Below are 24345 nucleotides of genomic sequence, written 5' to 3'. Positions count from 1 at the left end.
CATGACTTCAGGAGCCAGGCCCGAGCAGAGAGTTTATTCTCACGAGTGTTAGGTAATCAGGCACACAGGCCACTGTAAGCACATACGGAGCAGGAGGGGTTGTGTAAGAGGCATACACATAACAGGAGGGGGACGAGCCAGGGGTGGACACCTAACAGGAAAGGGAGGCACTAGAGCAGTGGTTCTCAACCTGTGGGTCTCCATCCCTTTGGGGGTCGAATGACCCTTTCACAGGGTTCGCCCAATTCATAACAGTCGCAAAATTACAGTTATGAAGTAGCAACAAAAATAATTTTTATGGTTGGGGGCGTGGTCACCACAACACAAGGAACTGTATTCAAGGGTGGCGGCATTAGGAAGGTTGAGAACCACTGCTCTAGTCTGCCCGCCTTGTTAGGTGCCCTCCTGTCCCATGTATGCCTCTGGTGCATACCAACAACGGCTGGTTCCACGCCTCTAACAGTTGAACAACTCGTCTGTAAAAACTTGGTGCTTGGCTCTCCCTAGCTGGCAGGAGTCAACGAGGTGTCTGCCTTCCAGGCTCACCCTGGTGGGGGACTAACAGCCTTAGGGACGCTCCATGGGCATTTGCCCTTAAGGGTCATGGGGTCACGACCTCAGGCAGAGCTGATCCCTGCCCTGTCACCCCCAGCCATGGCCTTCTGCCAGAACTGAATGGAAGGCCTCAGAGCTGCCCTATCAAGGACATGCAGGACAGTCACGAGCTGACATGGACCGAGTGCTTTGTTAGACTCCGAGCTTCATCCTATGTGTGTGAAATCCTAGTCATCCGGTGAGCCAGACGTCGCACTCACCTATGTGGGACCTCCCAGCTCTTTGCCTTCTGGTTTCATCCACCGACAGCTGTCTGGAGTCTCGGACCCCTGGATTTGAGTTGGATCTGGCTGGGTCACTTTCTCAGTTCAGAATTCTTTCTGGCACATACATGAGCGTCACTGGTTTCGATTCTTTAGAAAACTTAGCCCAACACAGGCAGCAAAGACGGCATATTCTCCTGGGATTTGGGTCCCAACTATGGGAGTGGAGACTAGGTACAGTCCTACAGGAAAACCAACCGTAGGACCATCTACAATCATTTGCAACTGGTATATGATGTCGCCAAAGGAGCCTGGTGATCATGCCCTTGTCAGGTGCCATCGAGTTGGTTCCGACCCATAGCAAGCCTCTGCCCTACACCAGTGGTTCTTAGACTTGAGCCCATTGCTGGGTCCATCCGTCTTGTCCAAGATCTTCCTCTTTTTGGCTGCCCCACTGTTTTACCAAACCCCATGGCCTCCCGGGACGCATCTCTCCTGACAGCACTCTGGCGGTACTTCTTCCGAGACAGATTGGCTGGTTCTTTTGGCAGTCCATGGTACTTTTAATACTCTTCGCCACACCACAATTCACATGAGGCAGATCAGGCGGTCCATGCCGCTGAAGTGGCCGTACAGCAGGTACAGGTTTTAGGGACTAGAATCGCAGGGCAGAAATGTGAATCGGATGTCTCCAGCTACCCTAAGGGTCTAGTGGCCATTCCAGTGACGATGCACATACTATTCCATAGAAAGCTGAGTTTTCTTCCCCCAACCACTGGCAGGGGTGGCACACGTACCTGCAGCAGAGAAACTCCCTATCAGCTTGTCCCGAGTGCTGAGCTACACCAGCTCCTTGGGCCAGTAACGTATGTACATCACCAAGGAAGACAATCCACAAAGCTCAGGACCACCCAGGTTGGAAAGCCCCAAATGCAAGGGCACCAGAAGAGGCTCAGGACACAGGCAGCTCAGCTTGAGGTAACCCTTGTGGTATGTGGGTCAATGGCCGTCAAGCTAAATGCTCGGCCTGAATCCAGCCCTATAATCCTATGCACAGACAGCTGGGTGGCATACAGTGGACTCACATCTTGCTTCGCACACTTGAGAAAACAGGACTGGCTTGTGGACCAGCGGGCTTTGTGGGGGATGGATTTCTGGAAAGACACCTGGCCCACGGCTACAGGCATGTTTCACATACTTGGCCTACAGCTTGCTTACCCCACCGGGAGATACTCCGGCAAATGACCCAGCCAGCTCTGCACCATAGAGCAGGCTCCTGCCAAACAGGTGGCTGAGGAGCTCCGTTGGAAAACGGCATCACGATGGCAGGGCCTTTGGGCTATTGACGAGCGAGGAGACTCAGGACAGAGCAGAGTCTAAAGAAAGGCTTGCAGGGGTTGCCACAGCTGCTTGCTGCAAAGGTGCAGACCTGTCCCCTGGCGGTTGGGCAGTAAAACCCTGTCCAGGCCCCCTGCCAAATGGTAGCAAGTGGATTGCATGGGCCTCCCTCCTGATGACAATTACTGTTTTGCTTTAACGCGGATGGGCACTGGGCACTGCCACTGGCCTGTGGCAAGCCCCTATGCATGCAAGTGAGCAAACCCATACTCTCCCCTCCATGGCTTCTCCCCACGGAGCACCACCTTGGCACCCAAGGAACATGGACAGCAACTGAGAAATCCACGTCACCAGCCAGGAGGGGCAGGACGGGGGCAGGGCTGACAGCATGGCTATACCTTCCATTGCCCGTCCGCTCCCCTGCTGCACGAATGGCGTCCTGAAGCAAGGGGTGTGATGTGACAGCCATTCTTTGCAACAGTGGACTGAGCCCCCGCCAGAGGCCCTGCAACACATCAACAAATGGTGGCAAATCTGGCCTGCACCCCCCAAAACAAACAAACAAACAAACAAAAAAACAAACCCTCACTGCTATGGAGTCCTCGTTGCCCCATAGCGACCCTAGAGGACAGGGTAGAACTGCCCCTGTGGATTTCGGAGATGCTAACTCCCGTCCAGAGCAGAAAACCCTATAAGCCTCCACAGAGCACCTGGTGGTTTCAAACTACTGACCTGGATGTTACTAGCGCAACTTGTAACCACTATGCCACCAGGGCAGTACACATGGCCCAGTGCCGACTGATGACTGCTCCAAGGGCCGGGAAGGCCACGCGGACTGCAATATCTGGCAAACACAAGCACGCCCGCTGCCTCTCCCAGGAAGCTCTCACAACCTCCTTCTTTGTCTTTTTTAAAAAATACGTTTACTGGGGACTCTTACATCTCTTATCACTATCCATACATTCATCCAGTGTGTCAAGCGCATGTGCACATATGCCGCCATCATCCTTTTCTTTTTTAAACAAATCTTATTTATTTACTTTTAAAACAATTTATTAGGGGCTCATACAACTCTTATCACAGTTCATACATATACATACATCAATTGTATAAAGCACATCTGTACATTCTTTGCCCTAATAAATTTCTTTTTTTTCCTCCTCTTTTCTTTTTTTACATTTTATTAGGGGCTCATACAACTTTTATCACAATCCATACATATACATACATCAATTGTATAAAGCACATCCGTACATTCTTTGCCCTAATCATTTTCAAAGCATTTGCTCTCCACTTAAGCCCTTTGCATCAGGTCCTCTTTTTTTCCCCCTCCCTTCCCGCTCCCCCCTCCCTCATGTGCCCTTGGTAATTTATACATCATTATTTTGTCATATCTTGCCCTATCCGGAGTCTCCCTTCCCCCCCTTCTCTGCCGTCCCTCTCCCAGGGAGGAGGTCACATGTGGATCCTTGTAATCAGTTCCCCCTTTCCAACCCACTCACCCTCCACTCTCCCAGCATCGCCCCTCACACCCTTGGTCCTGAAGGTTATCATCTACCCTGGATTCCCTGTGCCTCCAGCCCTCATATGTACCAGCCCTGCAAGGTAGAATTTGGATCATGGTAGTTGGGGGGAGGAAGCATCCAGGATCTGGGGGAAAGCTGTGTTCTTTCATCGGTACTACCTCGCACCCTAATTAACCCATCTCCTCTCCTAAACCCCTCTATGAGGGGATCTCCATTGGCCGACACTTGGGCCTTGGGTCTCCACTCTGCACTCCCCCCTTCATTCACTATGGTATATATACATACATACACATATATACACATACATACACACATATATATACATACACACACATATCTTTTTTTTTTTGTGCATGATGCCTTATACCTGGTCCCTTGGCACCTCATGATCACACTGGCCGGTGTGCTTCTTCCATGTGGGCTTTTTTGCTTCTGAGCTAGATGCAAGATTCAAAAGAATCTTAAGGAAGTCATAAATAACTGAGTTATCTCTCAATGTTTTTAGCTGCAAGGTCATAAATAACTGAGTTATTTTGCAATGCTTTTTGTCTGCAAAGACACAGAGGCACAGGGGACTAATTGGTCACCTACCAAGAAACACCTGGACCAGCGGACCGCCTCCTACACTCCCCCTGCTCATTCACTATGGTAAGATTTTTTGTTCTGATGATGCCTGATACCTTGACACCGTGTGATCACACAGCTGGTGTGCTTCTTCCATGTGGGCTTTGTTGCTCCAGAAGCTATATCTTTTGAGAGTCGGTCACCATCAATTTTCTTCACCACATTTCCTTATGGACCCATTTTGTCTTCAGCAATAGCGTTGGGAAGGTGAGCATCACAGAATGCCGGGGATTGTTAGAACAAAGTGTTCTTGTGTTGAGGGAGAGCTTGTCCAATAATCTTCTTTTGTCATTGTCCCAGTATGTAGTCCTTGGGAGGAAGAGTGTCTCTCTTTCAGGGACTGGACAAACCAGCCCAACTGTGGTTTTCGGCCCCTAGGGCTAGACTTGAGTTTACAGGTATTGCGGTGAATGACTTCCCGGTGAGATCAACCACCCTGCTTGATTAATAATCAGAGGCTTTATAAACAGCTGGTTCCAGAGTAGCCTAGAGCCTGGAAAACTCTTGACCCAGGATAAAGAAAATCCAGGATTTTTATACTTCCAAGCAGTGGGGAGAGAAATTCCTAACAGGCTGGCAGGGTAAAAGAGGAGGGAGGGGGCTGGGCAGGGGGAACAGCCCAGCTGCAGGTCATCGTTCAAGGTCTAACAGGAGAGTTTACATTTCTAGCCCTTTGGGCAGGCAGATCGCGGAGACATCTCCAGAGAGTCAAGGTCTGTCAGGAGAGCAGGGAGGGGGGAGAGGGGGCTAGCTGCTAGCAGGGGGTGGAAGGCCGTTTAAAATAAAATGGAGTTCTTGGTCTTAAGCTGGGTTACTACACTTGAACGCAACCTCAAAGCCTGTCCCTGAGTAATTCCGAGCTTGCTTCTTGCACTGGCTTGCACTGGCCTTGTGTCCCCACAGGGACACCCCATACGGAACTGCAAACTGGGAACTGCCTGGACAGCATCCCCCAACGACTGCTTGCATTTTACTGGATGGACCTGATGTGGGCGCTTCTCACCACTTGCCCTTCCCAGCCCCAGTGCTTCCAGGAACGGCCAGTGTCTCCAGTGGGGTGGCCATGATTGCCACGGTGAAGAATGTGTGGAGAGCGTCCAGCATCTTCAGTTGTCCGCAGCTTCGGAAGAATGCCCTGGCTAACACCTGGGTGTGTCTGCGGAACTGGTGGAAACAGTCTGGCCAAGGGACAGCCCCCCTCCCTTTTCCAGGCTAATTGTTCTGTAGAGCTCACCACAGGGAATTTCAGCCACTCCCAGTTGCCCTGGGGGTGTTCTTGGAGGTGTTGGGCCAGTTAGTGTAGAAGGGCCCCTGGTGTATAGAATGAGTCCCGACTAGCCACAGGCACCCCGGGGTGGTTCTCCACACCACCTTGCCCTATACCAGGGTAGCATCTCAAGCCCTGCAGCAAACGCAGGGCCGTGGTTGCTGCCATTCAGTAATGACCTACTGACCCCTTTTCTGAAGGCCTAGGTCCTTATCCTCTACCTGGCAAATCGCATCAATGTCAGCAGTGAGGTTTCTCTGCTTTGGGGTTCCCCTTTGCTGTGGAATATCCTGTTGTTGGGGCGGCTGCATGGAAGATTGGTGGTAGGAGTGTAAGCCATTCAGGGGCGCTGGGGTGGAGTGGAGGGAGCATGGCTAACACTCCCCAAGGGTCGCACTTGAGCTAAGCAGGCATCCGCAGCCAGCCGCCCTGGAATGTTCTCCCCTTTCTCATCACAAGGAACAATCTGGTGCCCACAGTATCCGCCACCCAGCAAATCCTTTCGAGCAACCAATGCCCCGGTGCAAATAATTTCAGAAACCCACAGGTGGGGGGTGTCAAACCTGGTGTAAAAGGAGCTCCCACAGCGCCCCCTGCAGGAGAGCCTTTCCTGTCCAGCTGGGTCACCCTGGGGTGCAGTCCTGTTTTCCAGTCTGTAAGCCCCCTGATGTTTCCATGCCATTCCTAAGGTTAATGCCCCTGACGTGGGCAGCCTGTTCCTTCTACTCAGGAACAATTGCGGGGACCAGGCAGTGATGCATCTGGTTGCACATGGGGTCGACGTGGGTCAAACACCTAACAACAAGAACAAGCCCCCAATGCAAATAAATAACAACCCCCCTAATATAATAAACAAGTCTCCCAATATCATAAACAACAGCCCCCACTTCAAATAAACGGATGCCTCTCAGATTGGCTGCAAGTCAATGTGTTTGATCTCTTGGCCTCTATACGCAGGACGTCTCGCTCTCTCTTTTGGACTTGAGCCCAAACAAGCCTCATGAATCAATTTAAGGGCCTAAAACACTTAGTTCCGGCACCCCAAAACTCCGGGGGAAGTCAGTAGGTTGCTAGAGAAATGCAAACTTCCTTCCTGTGGGCCGGCTGGAGCGCTTCTATGAGCCTCCTACCTATGAGCGCATGTGAGAACCCGCCTCCGGTTCTCACGTGAATCTGGCCTGGAGTGCCTGGCCAAAGACAATATCGTTGTCCCCCTGACATTAGTGGAGATTGACCCCAGTCCTGGTAGGGTTATTGGGACATCCCCAGAGGGACCAAGAAAAAAACAACAACACGCAGCCACCTCTGAACAGGGCCATGAAAGGCCACTAGGAATCTCTTGTAAATACCTGGGAGCAAGGATAGGGACAAGCAAGTGCTTGACATTCTTACTGGCTTAAAGATACCGAATAGGGGCGGGGAAGGAGGGGGAAAATGAGGAGCTGATACCAAGGGCTCAAGTAGAAAGAAACTGTTTTGAGAATGATGATGGCAACGAATGTACAAATGTGATTGACACAATGGATGGATGGATTGTGATAAGATAAAATGATTAAAAAAAAGAAACAAAACAGACAAACAAAAAGATACCGAATATTGGTTCAAAGGGGGCTCATGAAAACTCTGCCTCCAGCAGGCTGCCCCTGGAGAAAAAGCCAATCCTGAGAGCGGAGGAGCCCTGACAAGCACCCAAACCGTAAGTCCAGCGGCAGCCTGAGGTCTATGAAGGAGAGTTCTGATTTGGTGTTTCTTCAAGTCTCCAGGGGCGCTGGAACGAATGAATCAAAGCCCAAACCAAACTCCCTGCAACTCAGTCAATTCTGACTCATGGCCACCCTCTGAGCAGGGTAGAAGTGCCCCTGTGGGTTTCCAGGACTGGAACTCTTGATGGGAATAGAAAGCCTCCTCTTTCTCTGAGTAGCTGGTGGTTCCGAACCGTTAACCTGGTGGTTAGCAGCCCAGTGCCGGAACCCACTATGCCACCAGGGCTTCTTTGGAATGGTCCGTGGGGTTGCAAAAGCAGATGATGGCTACATTTAATCCTGGATTATGGACTGTAGGGCAAAAATATGTAATTGCCAGGGAAACTCTGAGTACCTTTTTTTTTTTTGGTTGTTTTTTTTTTTCCTGGAAAGGGGTGGTAGGCTCCTATTATAGATCGACTCCCTTCATCCTGCCCACTCAGCGAGGCCTGGCCCTGTCCTAACAAGAAAGCTTACTTCTCAGGTGTGTTAGTCTGGGTACTTTAGAGAAACAAATCCACATAGACTCATGTGTAAGAGAGGTTTTTTGTATAAAGGTTGAGTGCATATCTAGAAAACATCCCAACCCAGTGCTGCCCAAGCCCACAAGTCCAACATTAACAGATACGTACGACACCAATCCACAAAGTTCTCTTCCATTTCACAAAACACACACAAAGACACCTACTACAGGAGGAAAGCCGAATCAGTGAATGTGTAAGCATCTGAGCGCTGGCAGGGGTCTCCACACGGCTGCTCCAGCACCCAGGGCTGCATCAGGATAGGTTCATGTGGCTGCTTCTTGGGGATGTCTTTCAGGAACTGAGCCTTGTCAGTTGAAGCAGGGAACTGGGTAAGGCAGCTGCGCCCTGGTCCACAATCAGAAAGCAAGAGACTTGAGAACTAGAAAGGTGAGGCTCATGGAGCCATTTATCCCTCCGCCCTTCAATTAACCCCATGTGTTTATCAGCAGGTTGGCACAATAAACTAATTACCTCATCAGGGTTGTATAGGAAAATACCCTTTTGTGACGTAGCAAAATAATTCATTCAATGCTGACCACTTTGTGTGTGTGTGTGTGTGTGTGTGTATGTTCTTCAACTGTAAACCACTGTGATGGGAGAAATCTTAATCCTGACTTATATGATCTGAGATTCTCTAGCACAAAAGAGAATTGCAAATAGCATACTGGTATTGCCAGTAATCAACACAAAGTAGATGTGTCAAAGAACCTGAAAATAATGGGGGAAATAAAAATGAAAACTCTAAAATGATCACATTAAAACAAAGGCTTATAATCTGATCCCATTAGAAATACGAAGATGATTAAGATGGTTTTATTATTAAATTACTGTTATTAATAAAGCAGTTCCATTTTAATGACTATCATTAAATGATCTTGATGAGAAAAGGGTACTTTTGTGCCCTCTAACTTGTTCTAAATCGACTTTAATATCCGCTCAGATACACGGAGGTCCGTGACATTAATGCCAGAACTCCAATTGCAATTATTCTTGGGACCCCTTTAAGATCAGGGAGCACACACACACACACACACACACACAGCCACCATTCTATTCATGGGAACCCCAATTGTTGCACACTAGAACCGCATCATAGGGTTTTTGGTTACGCGTGTGTACGGTCATGCACGCTCACGCATGCGCACGTGCACACACACGCCCCTTAGAGTCAAATCTTTTAATTATTTTCAAAATTCTTTTCTGGGGTCCAGTATTTATTTTTTTCCATTTTATTGGTACACAATCCACATATCATGCAACCCAGCCTTTATTTATTTATCCACACACCATACAATCATTGTTCAATGATATTCTGGAGAATTGTGCTGGTATCACCACAATCATTTCCACATCTCCCCCTGCCACACCCTGGGTCCTTATTATTATTCGTTTTCCCTAGGCCGTTATGAATCCAGTTACTGTCTCGATAGATTTACCTATGCTGGATTTCGTGTATGGAAACTCTTACAAAACATGAACAGGGAGCAGGCAAGTAAATGAAAACTTCTGATCTTTCTTTAACTAGACTGAGTCAGGGTGATAGGGCTGCTGTCTTCCTGGGTGCATTTCAAAGAGACGGCTCTGAGAGTGTTTAAGAAAGACATTTAACATCGGAAAACTACCAGGAGCTCTGTGTGTGTGTGTGTGTGTGCAAGCTTAATATATTTACGTACATATTTGTTAACTGACCTGAGCAAACTTAAACTAAACTTAACTTGAATACATCCTCTGCTGGAGTCAAACCCACAATCAGAGTGGGATCCTCTAAACAATGGGGCTCTTTCTGCAAAATACGGTGTTTGTTTGTCTTCATCGCCTGACCTTTGAGACCATTGCATGGTCAGGCGGATACTCTGATTCACAGCTTCGAGTTCCCTGGGGCAGAAGTGATGGTGTCTCTACTGCAATGTCTCCCTCCTCTTGTTGCAAATAAGTACCTTCCCCCATCTCACGGGAACCATTTTCCACAACGCTCTCTGCATTAATGTCTGGAGACATGACACAAATAAACACAAATGCCACCTGGGCCCAAGCTGCTTTCATGTCTTATCAGGATTATTGCCTCAACTTTCTGATTGCCTTCCTTGATTCTACCCTGGTCTGCTAGAGTCACAGAAAAGTGTACTTGGGGGAGGGGGTTTGGGTCAGGTCAAGTACTAGCACTCCCGTAGCTTAAATCCCTTTTGTGGCTCTTCATTACATCAGGAATGATACCCCAAATCCATAAAAATATGCTCGACATAATGGATGTATGGCTCGTTCTAAGAGCTGTAGGAGCCCCTGTGGTGGCAGTTACATAATCTGTTGTCAATTTGAGACATAGAGTGAAGGGGTGGACTTTAACCCGTCAATCAGGTCGCAGCTTGCAGGCCAGACACCTGACTCCCTATGAGACGCTGCTAATGACAAGACACATGGTGCTATGCTAAAGCCTTGGAGCAGAAGGAGCCACGTGGAGACCCTGCCAGCACTGAGATGCTTACAATGCCACTAGATCCAAAGACTTTCTACCCACTTGCCTGTGATCTTCCTGAATTCACTGTCATTGCATGTGTTTCGTGAGTCTGAAGATGACTTTATAGATTGGGATCAGACATATATGCTAATATCAGACTTATGGACTTGATCTGGACTGGGCTGGGATGTTTTCTCAATATACAATTGCTCTTCTGTATGAAGCTCTTTCTTATACCCATATGAATGTTTATGAATTTGTTTCTCAAGTCTACCCGGACTAACACAGCCCCCCATAAAATGACTAAAAGAAAAGAAACCTCCAAATTGTCTGCACAGTGCCCAGGTGCTCCTGTACGATCTGGCCAATTTTTAACCTCCTGCTGCTCTCCATCCTACCCAACTCACCAACTCACTGACCTTCTGCTGTTGGTCAAATCCTCCTGCCTTTTCAAGTGCTGTTCATTCTTCCCGCAGAAATCCAGACCTTTCCTAAAATTCCTTCTGCCCCTTTAGCTGGAGGTGACAGGTGGCATTGTAATACTGTGTGTGCAGCTGACGCCTGGCCTCGATTTTCTCATCTGTCAAATTGTCTACATTGTCACCCTTAGCCCAAACATCAAACAGATGTCAGAACCAAATGTATAGTGGAAACGAGAAAACACTTTCTTTTTAAAAAAGAAGAGCTTTTGAGTAGGGAGCAAAGATTTTACAGTTGATTTCACGAACAGTTTGCTTGACGTGGATTGTAATCTCCATGGTCACCAGAAGATGGCAGCATGTCAATAGACCATGTAAGATTTTTATTTTATTTTATAAATTTTATTAGGGGCTCATACAACTCTTATCACAATCCATACATATATACATAAATTGTATAAAGCACATCTGTACATTCTTTGCCCTAATCATTTTCAAAGCATTTGCTCTCCACTTAAGCCCTTTGCACCAGGTCCTCTTTTTTTCCCATTCCCCGCTCCTCCCTCCCTCATGACCCCTTGATAATTTGTAGATTATTATTTTGTCATATCTTGCCCTATCCGGCGTCTCCCTTCACCCCCTTCTCTGTTGTCTATCCCCCAGGGAGGAGGTCACATGTAGATCCTTGTAATCCGTTCCCCCCTTTCCAAATCACTCACCCTCTATCTCCCAGTATCGCCCCTCACCCCCTGTTTCTGAAGGTATCATCCACCCTGGATTCCCTGTGCCTCCAGCTCCTATATGCACCAGTGTACAACCTCTGCTCTATCCAGACTTGCAAGGTAGAATTCGGATCATAGTAGTTGGGGAGGAGGAAGCATCCAGGATCTGGGGGAAAGCTGTATTCTTCATCGGTGCTACATCGCACCCTGACTGACCCATCTCCTCCCCTAGACCCCTCTGTGAGGGGATCTCCAGTGACCGACAAATGGGCTTTGGGTCTTCACTCTGCACTTCCCCCTTCATTCACTATGGTAAGTCCTGGAATTCCTAAATCTACTCCTTGTTCTGTTGTTAAAGCTACAGTTTGTTGTAAGGCCAATTTTGGGGACTCAAAACCTTTCCTAAAGGGAAACTCTTTTGTTTTCCTGTAACTAATTGTGATATAGATTCTTGTAAAGCATTTAAAGTCTGTCACATTTTTTTCCTCTCCTTTTTCCTTGTTTGCTTCACTCCCCTCTTCTTGTGTCATAAACTGGGCAGAAGTAACAGACGTTCGTGAATACCTTTTCACCATTTATACATGGGAAAGTGAGGAGAGCTCATATTTGTTGGGCTTCTATATGATCAGCTGGATATTCTGATTTGATTTTTTGATACAATATCTGTAAGAGACATCGGCTGGTCAAGGTGGTTATTGGTGGGTGACTAATTAGTCCCCTGTGCCTCTCTTCATCTTGTAGCTAAAAGCATTGCGAGATAGCTCAGTTGTTTATGACCTCTTTAAGATTCTTTTGAACCCTGCATGACATTGTGCTTATCTTAGAATATAGTGCTTTTAGTATTCAAGTGTTTAGACAGTGGGCCTAATGAAGTAAAGTTTTACATAGGTAAGAGGTTCAGAATGTTTTTTAGAGCAAGTGCTTTAATATTTCTTTTGTAGCCATTCCCTTATAAAAAGAGTATAAAAACCAAACTTCTAATATACTTGGGACTTCAGTCTATCAGATTGATGTCCTCCCAATCCCATACTTTGTACTTGTCTCTTTTTTCTTTTCCTTTCATCCGCACGCCTCATTTCAGATGCAGCTTGATGCAGGACAGCTGGTCTATTACCCGCATTTTTGGTGCCCAACGTGGGGCACGAAAACCGAGGATCCTGTGAAGGACACCACTGAATAGCATGGCCGTGAATCTTTACAGAGAAAATTAAGGGGAAGTGGTGAAAAGTTGGGAGTAGTAAATAATGGGACAGACTTCTAGTAAACGTATGTATGTAAATATACTATATCATATATTAAAAAATAGAGGAACTAATGTTAGTAAAGAACAGTTGAACAATTTATTTGCTTTATACAACAGGTGTGTCCTTGGTTTCCTGATGATGATTCAGTTGATTTAAAGACTTGGAAAGGGGTTGGAAAAAGGTTGCAGGATATTTACTCTTGTCAATGGTCTGGCCAAGGTTCCTGTTTTTGCTCTTACTTTATGGGGCTTAATAAAAGACTGTATAGATCCTCGGCATGAGGTTGATAAATTGACTATAAAAATAATATTGATGAAAATAAACCTTCAGCCCTGGATATAAGAAGTTAGTAAAAACAGATGAATTAGATTCATCTGATGAACAAACCTTAGAAGAGGTGGCAGCAGAATATGAGAGAGATAAGTATGATCAAGTGTTTATGACACAAGAAGAGGGGAGTGAAGCAAACAAGGAAAAAGGAGAGGAAAAAATGTGGCAGATTTTAAATGCTTTACAAGAATCTATATCATAATTAATTATAGGAAAACAAAAGGGTTTCCCTTTAGGAAAGGTTTTTAGCCCCCAAAATCAGCCTTACAACAAACTGTAGCTTTAGCAGCAGAACAGGGAGTAGATTTAGGAATTCCAGGATGTTACCCAATTAGGGCACAAAATACTCAAGGACAGGGGCAAATGTTCGCCCCCATTCCATTCAAAACTATAAAAGATTTAAAACTGCTTGTTCTCAATATGGTCCAGTGGCTCCTTATACTATGGAGTTATTAGAAGCCATGATAGGAGATGATGTGTTTTGTGCAGGAGACTGGCAACAGCTGGCTCGAGCGTGTTTATCAAGGGCGACTACTTGCTTCGGAAGTCTGAGTTTTCTGAACACTGTATGATGACAGCTAAATTAAATGCGGATAATGGTCAACAACAAATGAATTATCAGATGTTAGCAGGTGAGGGAAATTATAGTGACATACCAAATCAATTAAACAATCCTTTAGGAGCCTACGCTCAAACAGCAGTTGCTGCTTGTAGGGCTTGGAGAAAACTGCCATCAGGAGGAAGAAACACAGAAGAAGTGTTCAAAGTTATACAGGACCCTAATGAACCTTTTTCAGAATTTGTTAATCGGCTTTTGCAGGCTACTGGATGAATTTTAGGACAGTCAGAAGACACCAATATGACTGTAAAACATTTGGCTTTTGAGAATGCTAATAGCCCATGTAAAGCTGCCATACACCCTTATAAAAACAAGGCTAGCCTGAATGACATGATTAGGCTTTGCGCTGACATTGGCCAATTACACATTCAGGGATTGGCTATGGCTGCCGCTCTACAGGGAAAAACGTTACACCAACCTTTAGATTTCCAGGGAAGGTCTAGCAGTGGAGGAATGGGACCTTGCTTTGCCTGTGGTAGACAAGGGCACCTTGCAAAAAAAAAAAATCTCCCGACAAAAATGGAAATAATAGAGGGAATGCTTCCCTAAAAAGAGGCCCAAATCTTTGTCCTAAGTGCCGTAGGGGACCACATTGGGCAATCGAGTGCAAATCTAAGACAGATATAGATGGGAAACCGTTAAGTGGGCTGTCAGGAAACTGCCAGCTGGGCCAGTCAGAGGCCAGACAAAATGTTTCGGGGCACTGCAGAGCGGCAAAAACAATCCATTCACGACCTCTATCGGGCAACAGCGGGAAGTGCGGGACTCGACCTCAGTCCCTCCACCGGCTTCCTATTAGCAGGAGATATGGGAATACAAGCCATTCCTACTGGTGTATGTGGGCCTTTACCTCCAGGCACGGTAGGGCTCATTTTCGGCAGAAGTAGCACCACTATGAAGGGATTGCAAGTTTCTCCCGGGGTGATAGATCAGGATTACATGGGAGAAATTAAGGTCATGGCTTCATCACCTACTAAAGTTAGTGTTTTGTCTCCAGAAAATAGAATTGCACAATTGATTCAATTGCCTCTTCATAAAGTAGGAAGGAAACATAATAAAGAACAACGAGACCAAGGTTTTGGCTCTTCGGATGCCTACTGGATCAGAACCTTTAAGGAAGGAAGGCCTGAATTAATCCTATTCATAAAAGGAAAACAATTTAAGGGACTATTAGACACTGGAGCAGATGTATCTTGTATAGCAAAAATACATTGGCCCCTAGAATGGCCCCTTTCTACTGCAGATACATATTTAGAGGGCATAGGAGGGCAGGCTCAACAGCCCTGTAAAAGCTCTGATAATTTAGAATGGAAAGACGCAGAAGGCCATAAAGGTATCTTTAAACCTTTTAAAGTTAGTGACTTTCCCATAAACTTATGGGGCAGGGATGTATTGAGTCAAATGAATGTAATGCTGTTTTCGCCTAACAAACAAGTCACAAATATGATGTTTGACCAAGGATATGTTCCTGGTACTGGGCTGGGAAGTAAAGGACAAGGCATTACTGAGCCTGTACAAGCCCAGGGAAACTCAAACAGATTGGGGTTAGGAAATTTTTAATAGCGGCCACTGACAAGTCTGCACCCCATGCAGATGCTATTACTTGGAAGTCTGATGAGCCTGTGTGGGTTGATCAATGGCTGCTTAATGAAGAAAAGTTAGGGGCGGGGGGTGGGAAGTGGGGAGGGAGGGAGAAAATGAGCAGCAGATATTAAGGGCTCAAGTAGAAGGCAAATGTTTTGAGAATGATGATGGCAACAAATGTACATATGTTCTTGACACAATGGATGTATGTATGGACTGTGATAAGAATTGTACAAGCCCCCAATAAAATGATTTAAAAAAAAAGTTAAAAGCTGCCAAACTGTTAGTGCAGGAACAGTTAGAAAAGGGACAGATAGAACCATCCAATTCACCTTGGAGTTCTCCGATTTTTGTGATCAAGGAAAAATCAGGTAATTGGCAATTAGTACAAGATTTTCGGAAAGTTAATTGTACCATGGAAACTGTGGGAGCTTTACAACCTGGCCTGCCTATCCCCTCTGCTAGTCCCAGTAACACTTATAACATTATAGATTTAAAAGATTGTTTTTATACCTTTCCCTTGGATCCCAAAGATTATAAAAGATTGGCTTTTAGTGTTCCTAGTGTTAATTTTAAAGAACCTATGGAGTGTTATCGGTGGAGAGTTTTACCTCAGGGAATGTCTAATAGCGCCACCTTGTGACAAAGGTTTGTAGCTGCAGCTATAAAGTCAGTAAGAATCTGAACTATCGGTGTGTCATTCACTCCATGGATGATATTTTGATGGCTCATAGGGATCAAAGGGTGGCTCTCTTTATTTTTGACTTATTATGAGAAGCATTAAAAAGGCATGGATGATTATAGTGGAAGAAAAAGTACAAGTTATTTACAAATATTTAGGACATATTTTACACAAAGATTTTATTAAACCCCAGAAGATAGAAATAAGAAAAGATTACTTACAAACTTTAATTTTTTCAAAAAATTTAGGAGATATTAATTGGCTTAGATCATATTTAAAAATAAGTACTGGAGAACTTAAGCCTTTATTTGATATTTTAAAAGGAGATCCTGATCCAAATTCGACTCGGGAAATTTCCCCTTAAGCAGAACAAACTTTAAATGTAGCAAAGTTATGTATTCAGGAACAACAAACTATGTATATTAATTATAGTAAACCTTGGTACTTTTATATCTTGCCCACTCATCACACACCTACTGGTGTGTTATGGCAGGAAGGACCATTATTGTGGGTATATTTAGTTTCTTCCAGAAAAAGAGTTCTAAAACCTTATTTTGAAGAAATAGCTGAATTAGTGATGAAAGGTAGGTCCGAGTCTGTTAAATATTTTGGAAAAGACCCTAATTCTATGGTCACACCCTATGACAGACCCCAGACTTCTTGGTTATGGGAAAGTTGTGATTCATGGAGATTAGCATTTTCTGGGTTTTGTGGATTGGTGAACAATATTTATCTTCCAGATAAATTGTTACAATTTGCTAAAAAGCATTCATTTATTTCCCCCAGCATTTGTAAAAATAAACCCATACCTCATGCCCTTACAATATTTACTGATGGTTCCTCCAATGGAACTGCAGCTATTTTTTTTTACATTTTATTAGGGGCTCATACAACTCTTATCACAATCCATACATATACATACATCAATTGTATAAAGCATATCCGTACATTCTTTGCCCTAATCATTTTCAAAGCAGTTGCTCTCCACTTAAGCCCTTTGCATCAGGTCCTCTTTTTTCCCCCTCCCTCCCCGCCCCCCCTTCCCTCATGAGCCCTTGATAATTTATAGATTGCTATTTTGTCACATCTTGCCCTATCCGGAGTCTCCCTTCCCCCCCTTCTCTGCCGTCCATCTCCCAGGGAGGAGGTCACATGTGGATCCTTGTAATCAGTTCCTCCTTTCCAACCCACTCACCCTCCACTCTCCCAGCCTCACCCCTCACACCCTTGGTCCTGAAGGTATCATCTACCCTGGATTCCCTGTGTCTCCAGCCCTCATATGTACCAGTGTACAACCTCTGCCCTATCCAGCCCTGCAAGGTAGAATTCGGATCATGGTAGTTGGGGGGAGGAAGCATCCAGGATCTGGGGGAAAGCTGTGTTCTTCATATACATCGCACCCTGACTGACCCATCTCCTCTTCTAAACCGCTCTATGAGGGGATCTCCAGTGGCTGACAAATGGGCCTTGGGTCTCCACTCTGCACTTCCCCCTTCATTCACTATGGTATATATATATATATATATATATATATATATATATATATATATATATATATATATATATATATTCTTTTTTTGTTGTTGCATGATGCCTTATCCCTGATCCCTTTGGCACCTCGTGATTGCACAGGCTGGTGTGCTTCTTCCATGTGGGCTTTATTGCTTCTGAGCTAGATGGCCGCTTGTTCACCTTCAAGCCTTTAAGACCCCAGACACTATCTCTTTCGATAGCTGGGCACCATCAGCTTTCTTCGCCACATTTGCTTATGCATCCATTTGTCTTCGGCGATCATATTATAGAGGTGTGCAGCCAATGATATGATTTTTTGTTCTTTGATGCCTGATAACTGATCCCTTCGGGACCACCCGATCACACAGGCTGGTGTGTTCTTCCATGTGGACTTTGTTGCTTCTGAGCTAGATGGCCGCTTGTTTATCTTCAAGCCTTTAAGACCCCAGACACTATCTCTTTTGATAACCGGGCACCATCAGCTTTCTTCACCACATTTACTTGTTCATCCGCTTTGGCTTCAGCAGTTGTGTCGGGAGGGTGAGCATCGCAGAGTGCCAATTTAATAAAAGAAAGTATTCATGCATTGAGGGAGTGTTTGAGTAGAGGCCCAAGGTCCTTCCGCCACCTTAATACTAAACCTATAAATATAGACACATAGATCTATTTCCCCATCCTCATATATATATATTTGCATGTACATGTCTTTGTCTAGACCTCCATAAATGCCCCTTGACTCCTAGCTCTTTCCTCCATCTCCCTTGACTTTCCTCCTGCCCCACTACCATGCTCCATCCCCACCTGGGCTACAACTATACCTCTTCTCTGCACAACCTTACCCTCGCTCATTCCCCACCAGGCCTGCCACTCCCCCCTCACTACCATTTTGGGTCCCACGTTGTTCCCTTGTCCCTGTGTTTGTTACACCACTTCCTTACCCTCTTACCTCCCCCTGCACCCCAAGTCCCCTCGGAACTGTCGGTCTCATTGTTTTTCCTCCAGATAGTTCATCCAGCCTGTCCTATTCAGACAGACCTGTGGAGACACTAACATGCACGAAAACAAGACAGAGGAAAACAAAGCAACAGTATACAACCAGACAACAAAACAACAACAACAAACCACTGACAAAGAACAAAGCAAAACACTTCACAAAAGAAAAGCTTGTAGTTAGTTCAAGGATCATTTGCTGGCCCTTAGGAGCGTTTTCCAGTCCAGTCTGTTGGGGCACCACGCCCTGGCCCCAAAGTCCACTTTCAGCATTCCCTGGGGACCGTGCCACTCCATTCCCTTGCTGTTCCGCTGCACTCCCCCAGTGCTTTGCCTCGGTGTGGTGGGATCAGGTCAGGTGCAATTCCCACACTATGTCTTCGGTGCAGTCCCCTGTACCGCCCTTAGTCACTGAGGGGCATCATGTCTCATAGTGGGGCCAGCCATGTTGTTCTCTCTGAGCATTCCCATTCTTCTCAAAGGTATCCAGAGTCTGTGTTCTTCTACACAGTCAAATGCATTTTCATAGTCAATGAACACAAGTAAACATCTTCCTGGTATTCTTTGATATCAGCAATAATAGTCCCTCTTCCATGTCCTCTTCTGAATCCAGCCTGAACCTCTGATGGCTCCCTGTTAATGTACTGCTACATCTGTTGTGGAATAAACTTTTGCAAAGTTTTACTTGCATGTGAGGGCAATGAATGTACAAATGTGCTTTACACAATTGATGTTTGTATGGATTATGATAAGAGTTGTATGAGCCCCTAATAAATGATTAAAAAATTTTTTCACTTGCATGGCTTAACAACAATATTGTTCTAGAATTTGTGCATTCTGTTCAGTTACCTTTCTTTGGAATGAATATCCATATAAATCTTTTAATTGGTTTTCCAAGTAGCTGTTCTCCAAATTTCATGATGTGGAGCAGTGAGGACTTTCAGTGTCTCTTCCACTTGTTGAAACATTTCAGTGGATTTTCCATCGATTCCTGGAAACTTGTGTTTGGCTAATGCTTTCGGTATAGCTTGGACTCACTTCAATACTATTGGTTCTTGCTTATATGCTTCCTCTTGAAATGATTAAATGTCCACTAGCTATTTTTGGTACAATATTCTGTATTCTTTCCTTCTTCTTTTGTTTCTCCCTGCATCATTGAATATTTTGTCCATATATTCTTTAAATATTGCAACTCAAGGTTTGAATTTTTTCTTGAGCTCTTTCAGTTTAAGACAGCTGAGCATGCTCTTCCATTTTGGTTTTCTAACTCTGGGTCTTTGCACATTTCATTATAACATGTTACTTAGTCTTTTTGACCTGTTCTTTGAAAATTTCTGTTTGATCTCATCAGTTTTCCATTTGCCTTAGCTAAGCGATGATTAATAGCACATTTCAAAGTCTTTTCTGACATCCACTTCTTTCTTACTTTTTTAATGGCCTTTTGCTTTCATGAATGATGTTCTTGATGCCCTACCTCAGCTCCTCAGGTCTTCCGTCATTCGTGTTTAATGCATCAAATCTGTTTTTTCCTCCCCCCGGATATGTTCTTGAGATGTTCTTGGGATAGCCTCAAGTTCATCTTGTGGTTCCCATGGACTTGTTTCCAGTCTCTTCTACTTCAAGCTGAACTTGCATGTGAGCAATTGATAGCCCGTTCTACAGCCAGCCCCTCTCTTGGTTTTAGCTGCTGATATTGACTGCTTCTTTGTCTCTTCCCAAAGATGCAATCAATTTTATTTCCGTATATTCCATCTGGAGAAGTCCACATGTATAGTCACCTTTTGTTTTGTTGAAAAATGATAATTGTGATAAAGATGTCCTTGGTCTTACAAAATTCTATCAAGAGATCTCCAGATTCATAGATCTCATGAAGACCATCTTTTCCAACTCCTGTTCCTCTTTGTTTCCAACCTTTGCATTCCAATAGCCAATCTTTATCAAGCCATCTTGACTGGGGGCTTCTTTCCTACTCCACAAAGTTACTGTTGTCAGTTTGGTTCCATAGAGATTCTTCAAAGAACACAGTGCTCAAGGCAACACACTTTCCCAATTAAGTGGAGCTGTTGAAAACATGTTTTTCCCTGTCTCAGGTGTGGAGCCCTAGGGCAGGAGGGGTCCTATGGGTCATTACCTACAGAATTGTCCAGATGGGGCCTGCCTGAGGCAGTGAGGGGAAGAGCAGAGCAGAGCCCCTGTAGTCCAGGTGGTATCCAGGGAAGACCACGATATATGTATAAATGGAGCTCCTCCTTGCCGCCAGCATTCTTGTCTTGTAGCAACTCCGTCTTGTTGCAACTCCCTCGTTCTCTCCAGAGCCTTCTGAGACAGAGAGCAATCTCACACACCATCTGTGCTCTGCATAGATGCCGCTTTTCCCAGCATAAGGCTGACTCTTCCTGTCTCCTGATTCATCTCTCCATTTTCCACGGGTACAGGACCTTGCCTCAGCTGCGTCAGTCACAGCTAGGATGCTCTCTTTGCTCTTTCTTTCTCTGCTCTGGCAGCTTCCAGCTGCAGTGCTCACAATGAATCTTTCTCAATGCTACGCTCTCACGCAGCCCAGTGTCTACAGGGATGGGGACCTGGTGCTCGGGGGATTTTTCCCCCTCTACATGCTGACACATGAGTTGGAACTACACTGGAAATTTTTCATGACCCATTCAAGAGAAGATATAAACTATGACTGGTAAGTACTGTGTGTGTGTGTCTGTGTGCATGTGTGTGCATGCACATGTGTGCATGAGAGAGAGCGGGAGAGAAAAACAGAGAGAGAAACTATGTAGTGACTTTCCCCTGAAGGATGACTGTACATGTCCCTTTCTTTCCCTTGATTATAGGCTGTCTTTAAATCTGTTCTGATTCTTGGTGACCTTTGGTGCAGCAGAATAAAATTCTACCCAGATCTGCACCATCTTCATGGTCATTGCTAGGTCTGTGCCTATTGTTTTCGCCACTGTCTCAGCCAAGGGGGATTCTTGATTGTCACTGACCCTGCACTTCACTAACCCTGATGTTCCTGTTGTTTTGTTTTAATCACCACTACTGTACCCTTTCCCTCCTTTTTGGGTATATTTCTCTTGTGAGTGAAAAAGGGAATAAACACTTTTTACTTTTACTGCCTTGCACTAAGAGGGATTAGTGATTTTCTTCAGGAAGGCTTATGTTGCCATAGTCTATGGAAAATGTCATAAGATTTCCCTGGCCAAACCCGAAATCATTGCCTTTAATCTATAGTGATACCAGGTGGCCCAGTGTGTTATAGCATCCAACTGAGCTCTTGAAGAGTCCCTTAGTGGTGCTTTCTGCAGAAGCTTATCACTAGACCTTTCTGACAGGACACTGTTGGGTTAGTTTGAACCTCTCATCTTTTTTAGTTGCCAAGTAAGACTATTTGTCCACCCAGAGACTGACGCTTCCACAGCAAGGACCCAAAATTTGTCTTATTCCTGACTCAGGACGTGGAAGATGATAGACATTTTTAAACATCAGGCTGGGATTTAGTGCTGAAGGAAAGTCTCATGAAAAAATATAGCTTCCAAAAGGAAGTCTTGTTTTAATTTCTCTTTTAAAGAGAACAGTCATTAAAGTCCCTTCTCAGAAAGACCACTGCATCTGTCTCACCAATTAGCTCTTAATGGCCCTTTGAGCGTTGTCAGAAATTAAAAAGCATAAGGAAGGACAGCTCATAGTGCCCATTGGACTCGCTCCTCTGGATGCCTGCAGAGGGCATTTCTGTTTCTAAAACCTATTGTCTCATCCATGGCAGAAAACATGGACAATGTTAGCATGAATAAAGCATACAGCCTTCCCTTTCTGATATGATCTACTCAATATATGAAGAATACTCAAGAAATTCCAAAGGTTTAGAGTTGTTTACTTAGGACATAAGGGCAGAGTCTAGCTTACTTTTGAGAAGTGATTTTTTTTTTTGTTTCTCAACGCAAACTTTAAATAAAGTTATGGAGAACAGATGTCCTCTGACAGGGAGTCATTCCAGCAAATTGTCAAACCAAAAGGGGAAGATGTTGTTGGGTATAATGTAATGAGTGCCACAGACTGTATATATAGAACTTGAAATGGTGTGTGGCCGTGTCCATTTTGACCCAGAAAAGTCTGAGGATACAATTGTCTTCTCAAATTGGTCTACCTGCAAGCTTTGCTTTCCTCCCCTCCATGGCTGCGTTGAATGCAACACAATTGTTTGATTCATCTAACTGTACCTTCCATGGCCCTCACCTACTGTATGTTGGGGTCAGTCATCAATCAGAGTTTGACATATGGCTACATATGTAAGTGAGTTATTTCATTTTAAGGGAACTTTGTAAACCATCCTCCCCATGGAGCTAATGAACATCTTCTCACCAATAACCCACTTTAAGAAATTCAACCCTCCTCCCAATCTAGGTTGGTAGACCTAGAATTTCTGGGGCTTGGGGAATATCATACACACAGCTTCAGATCTCAAATAGTGGCGGCAACAAGTCATCTTCACGGAATTAGTTTTCTGAACCAAAATGCCCTTTATACTCTCCTTGGCTTGGGACAGGCATTCGTTGGAGACCTTGTATGTTCGGGTTTAGAACAGCTCAATAAAATGAGTCACGCAGACATTTTGACATCCAAGTACATATGAAAGTTAAGTTGACACTAGACTCCTATTACAATACCACTAGGAAAAGGCAAGAATGTGTTATGAGAATTACCAAAGTATGCCACAAAGAAAGACACATTTGAACATGTTATTGGAAAATTGTTGCAGACAGACTTGTCCAACACAGGATTTCTGCAAACCTTCAATCCGTAAACAGTACAATATCTGTGAAGCACAATAAAGGGAAGAATGTATATAATCTGGAGTGTACAACTTGATTTTCCTCCTAAGAGTTATTTATGTCTTGTCCTTGCACAGGTTTAACTACAGAGGCTATAATTATGTGCTGGGCTTTCTGTTTGCCATTGAGGAGATTAATAGGAGTCCCCACCTGCTACCCAACATGTCCCTGGGTTTCCGGCTCTACAACGCTTACCCCAGCGATGTTAGCACCTTAAAGAGCGCCCTGGGCTGGCTCTCAGAACGTGAGCCCCCCATACCTAATTTCACCTGCCAGAAACACACAAAGAGCATGGCTGTCATTGTCATCCTCACCTCCGTGTTCTCAATGCAGATTGGGGCCCTGCTGGAGCTCTACAGGACACCACAGGTATGGTCATGGGGGATGGACTTTTCCTTTTTCAGTGCTGTTCTTCCACCACATCAGTGAAAGAGCAAAGGGAGACAGCTCCATCAGGTTGCTCCTGCATGTGTGGGATGTTTTATTTTGGGTGGGAAACTGGGCAGGATGAATCAGCCAGAAATTATTGTTGCGTTAGGACCTATGCCAAAATAGCTTCCAGAAATTCTGTTCCTCTAGTGCTTCCCAAAGGTGGACACTATTCTGGAAGAGGCAAACCTAAAGCTTTCACAAAGCTCGGCGAAGAATTCCATGATGATATAATGAAGTTCTCTGAATTTGGGATCTCACTTATAGTATCTTCAATTTTAAGCAGTTATATCTAAACATGTGTTCATGGAATTCGACCGTCATCTCCGCTCCCTAGGGCTGCTCCAACAAATCCTAAAAGGGGAGGGATGGTTTTCAAGAAAAAAATATTTGTTTTCTCACAGTAGACACTGGAAGTCTGAATTCAACACACTGACTTGAGAAAGCAGTTGCCTCTGTCAGCTTTGGGGGGAATTCCTTTATTCTTTTCAGCTTCTGTTCCTTAATTCTTTGGCAATCTTTATATGACATCAATTACCCCCTTTCCCCCCATAGACATTTGCTTATATCTCTGTCTATGATGTTCCTTATAGGGCTCAAAAATGATCAAGTTGAGGACTACACCCTACACAGATGATCTCATTAATGTAACAAAGACAATCTTATTTCCAAAAGTGATTTCATCCAC

At 44.9% G+C, this 24345-nt stretch overlaps 1 protein-coding gene across 1 annotated transcript in view; it reads left to right on the top strand.

Annotated features, from left to right (window-relative positions):
- The window catches only part of LOC142442701 (vomeronasal type-2 receptor 116-like), a 44575-nt gene that overhangs the window by 1590 nt on the left and 18640 nt on the right, over nucleotides 1-24345 (top strand). The window contains exons 2-3 of the mRNA XM_075543961.1: nucleotides 20955-21082; nucleotides 23306-23597. Coding sequence (XP_075400076.1) covers nucleotides 20955-21082; nucleotides 23306-23597 — 420 coding nt within the window. The remainder of the gene's footprint in view (nucleotides 1-20954; nucleotides 21083-23305; nucleotides 23598-24345) is intronic.

Source organism: Tenrec ecaudatus, chromosome 1, assembly GCF_050624435.1.
Source record: "Tenrec ecaudatus isolate mTenEca1 chromosome 1, mTenEca1.hap1, whole genome shotgun sequence".
NCBI classification, from domain to species: Eukaryota; Metazoa; Chordata; class Mammalia; order Afrosoricida; family Tenrecidae; genus Tenrec; species Tenrec ecaudatus.
The sequence above is the reverse complement of the archived record's forward strand: the minus strand, read 5'-3'. Positions and strand labels throughout refer to the sequence as shown.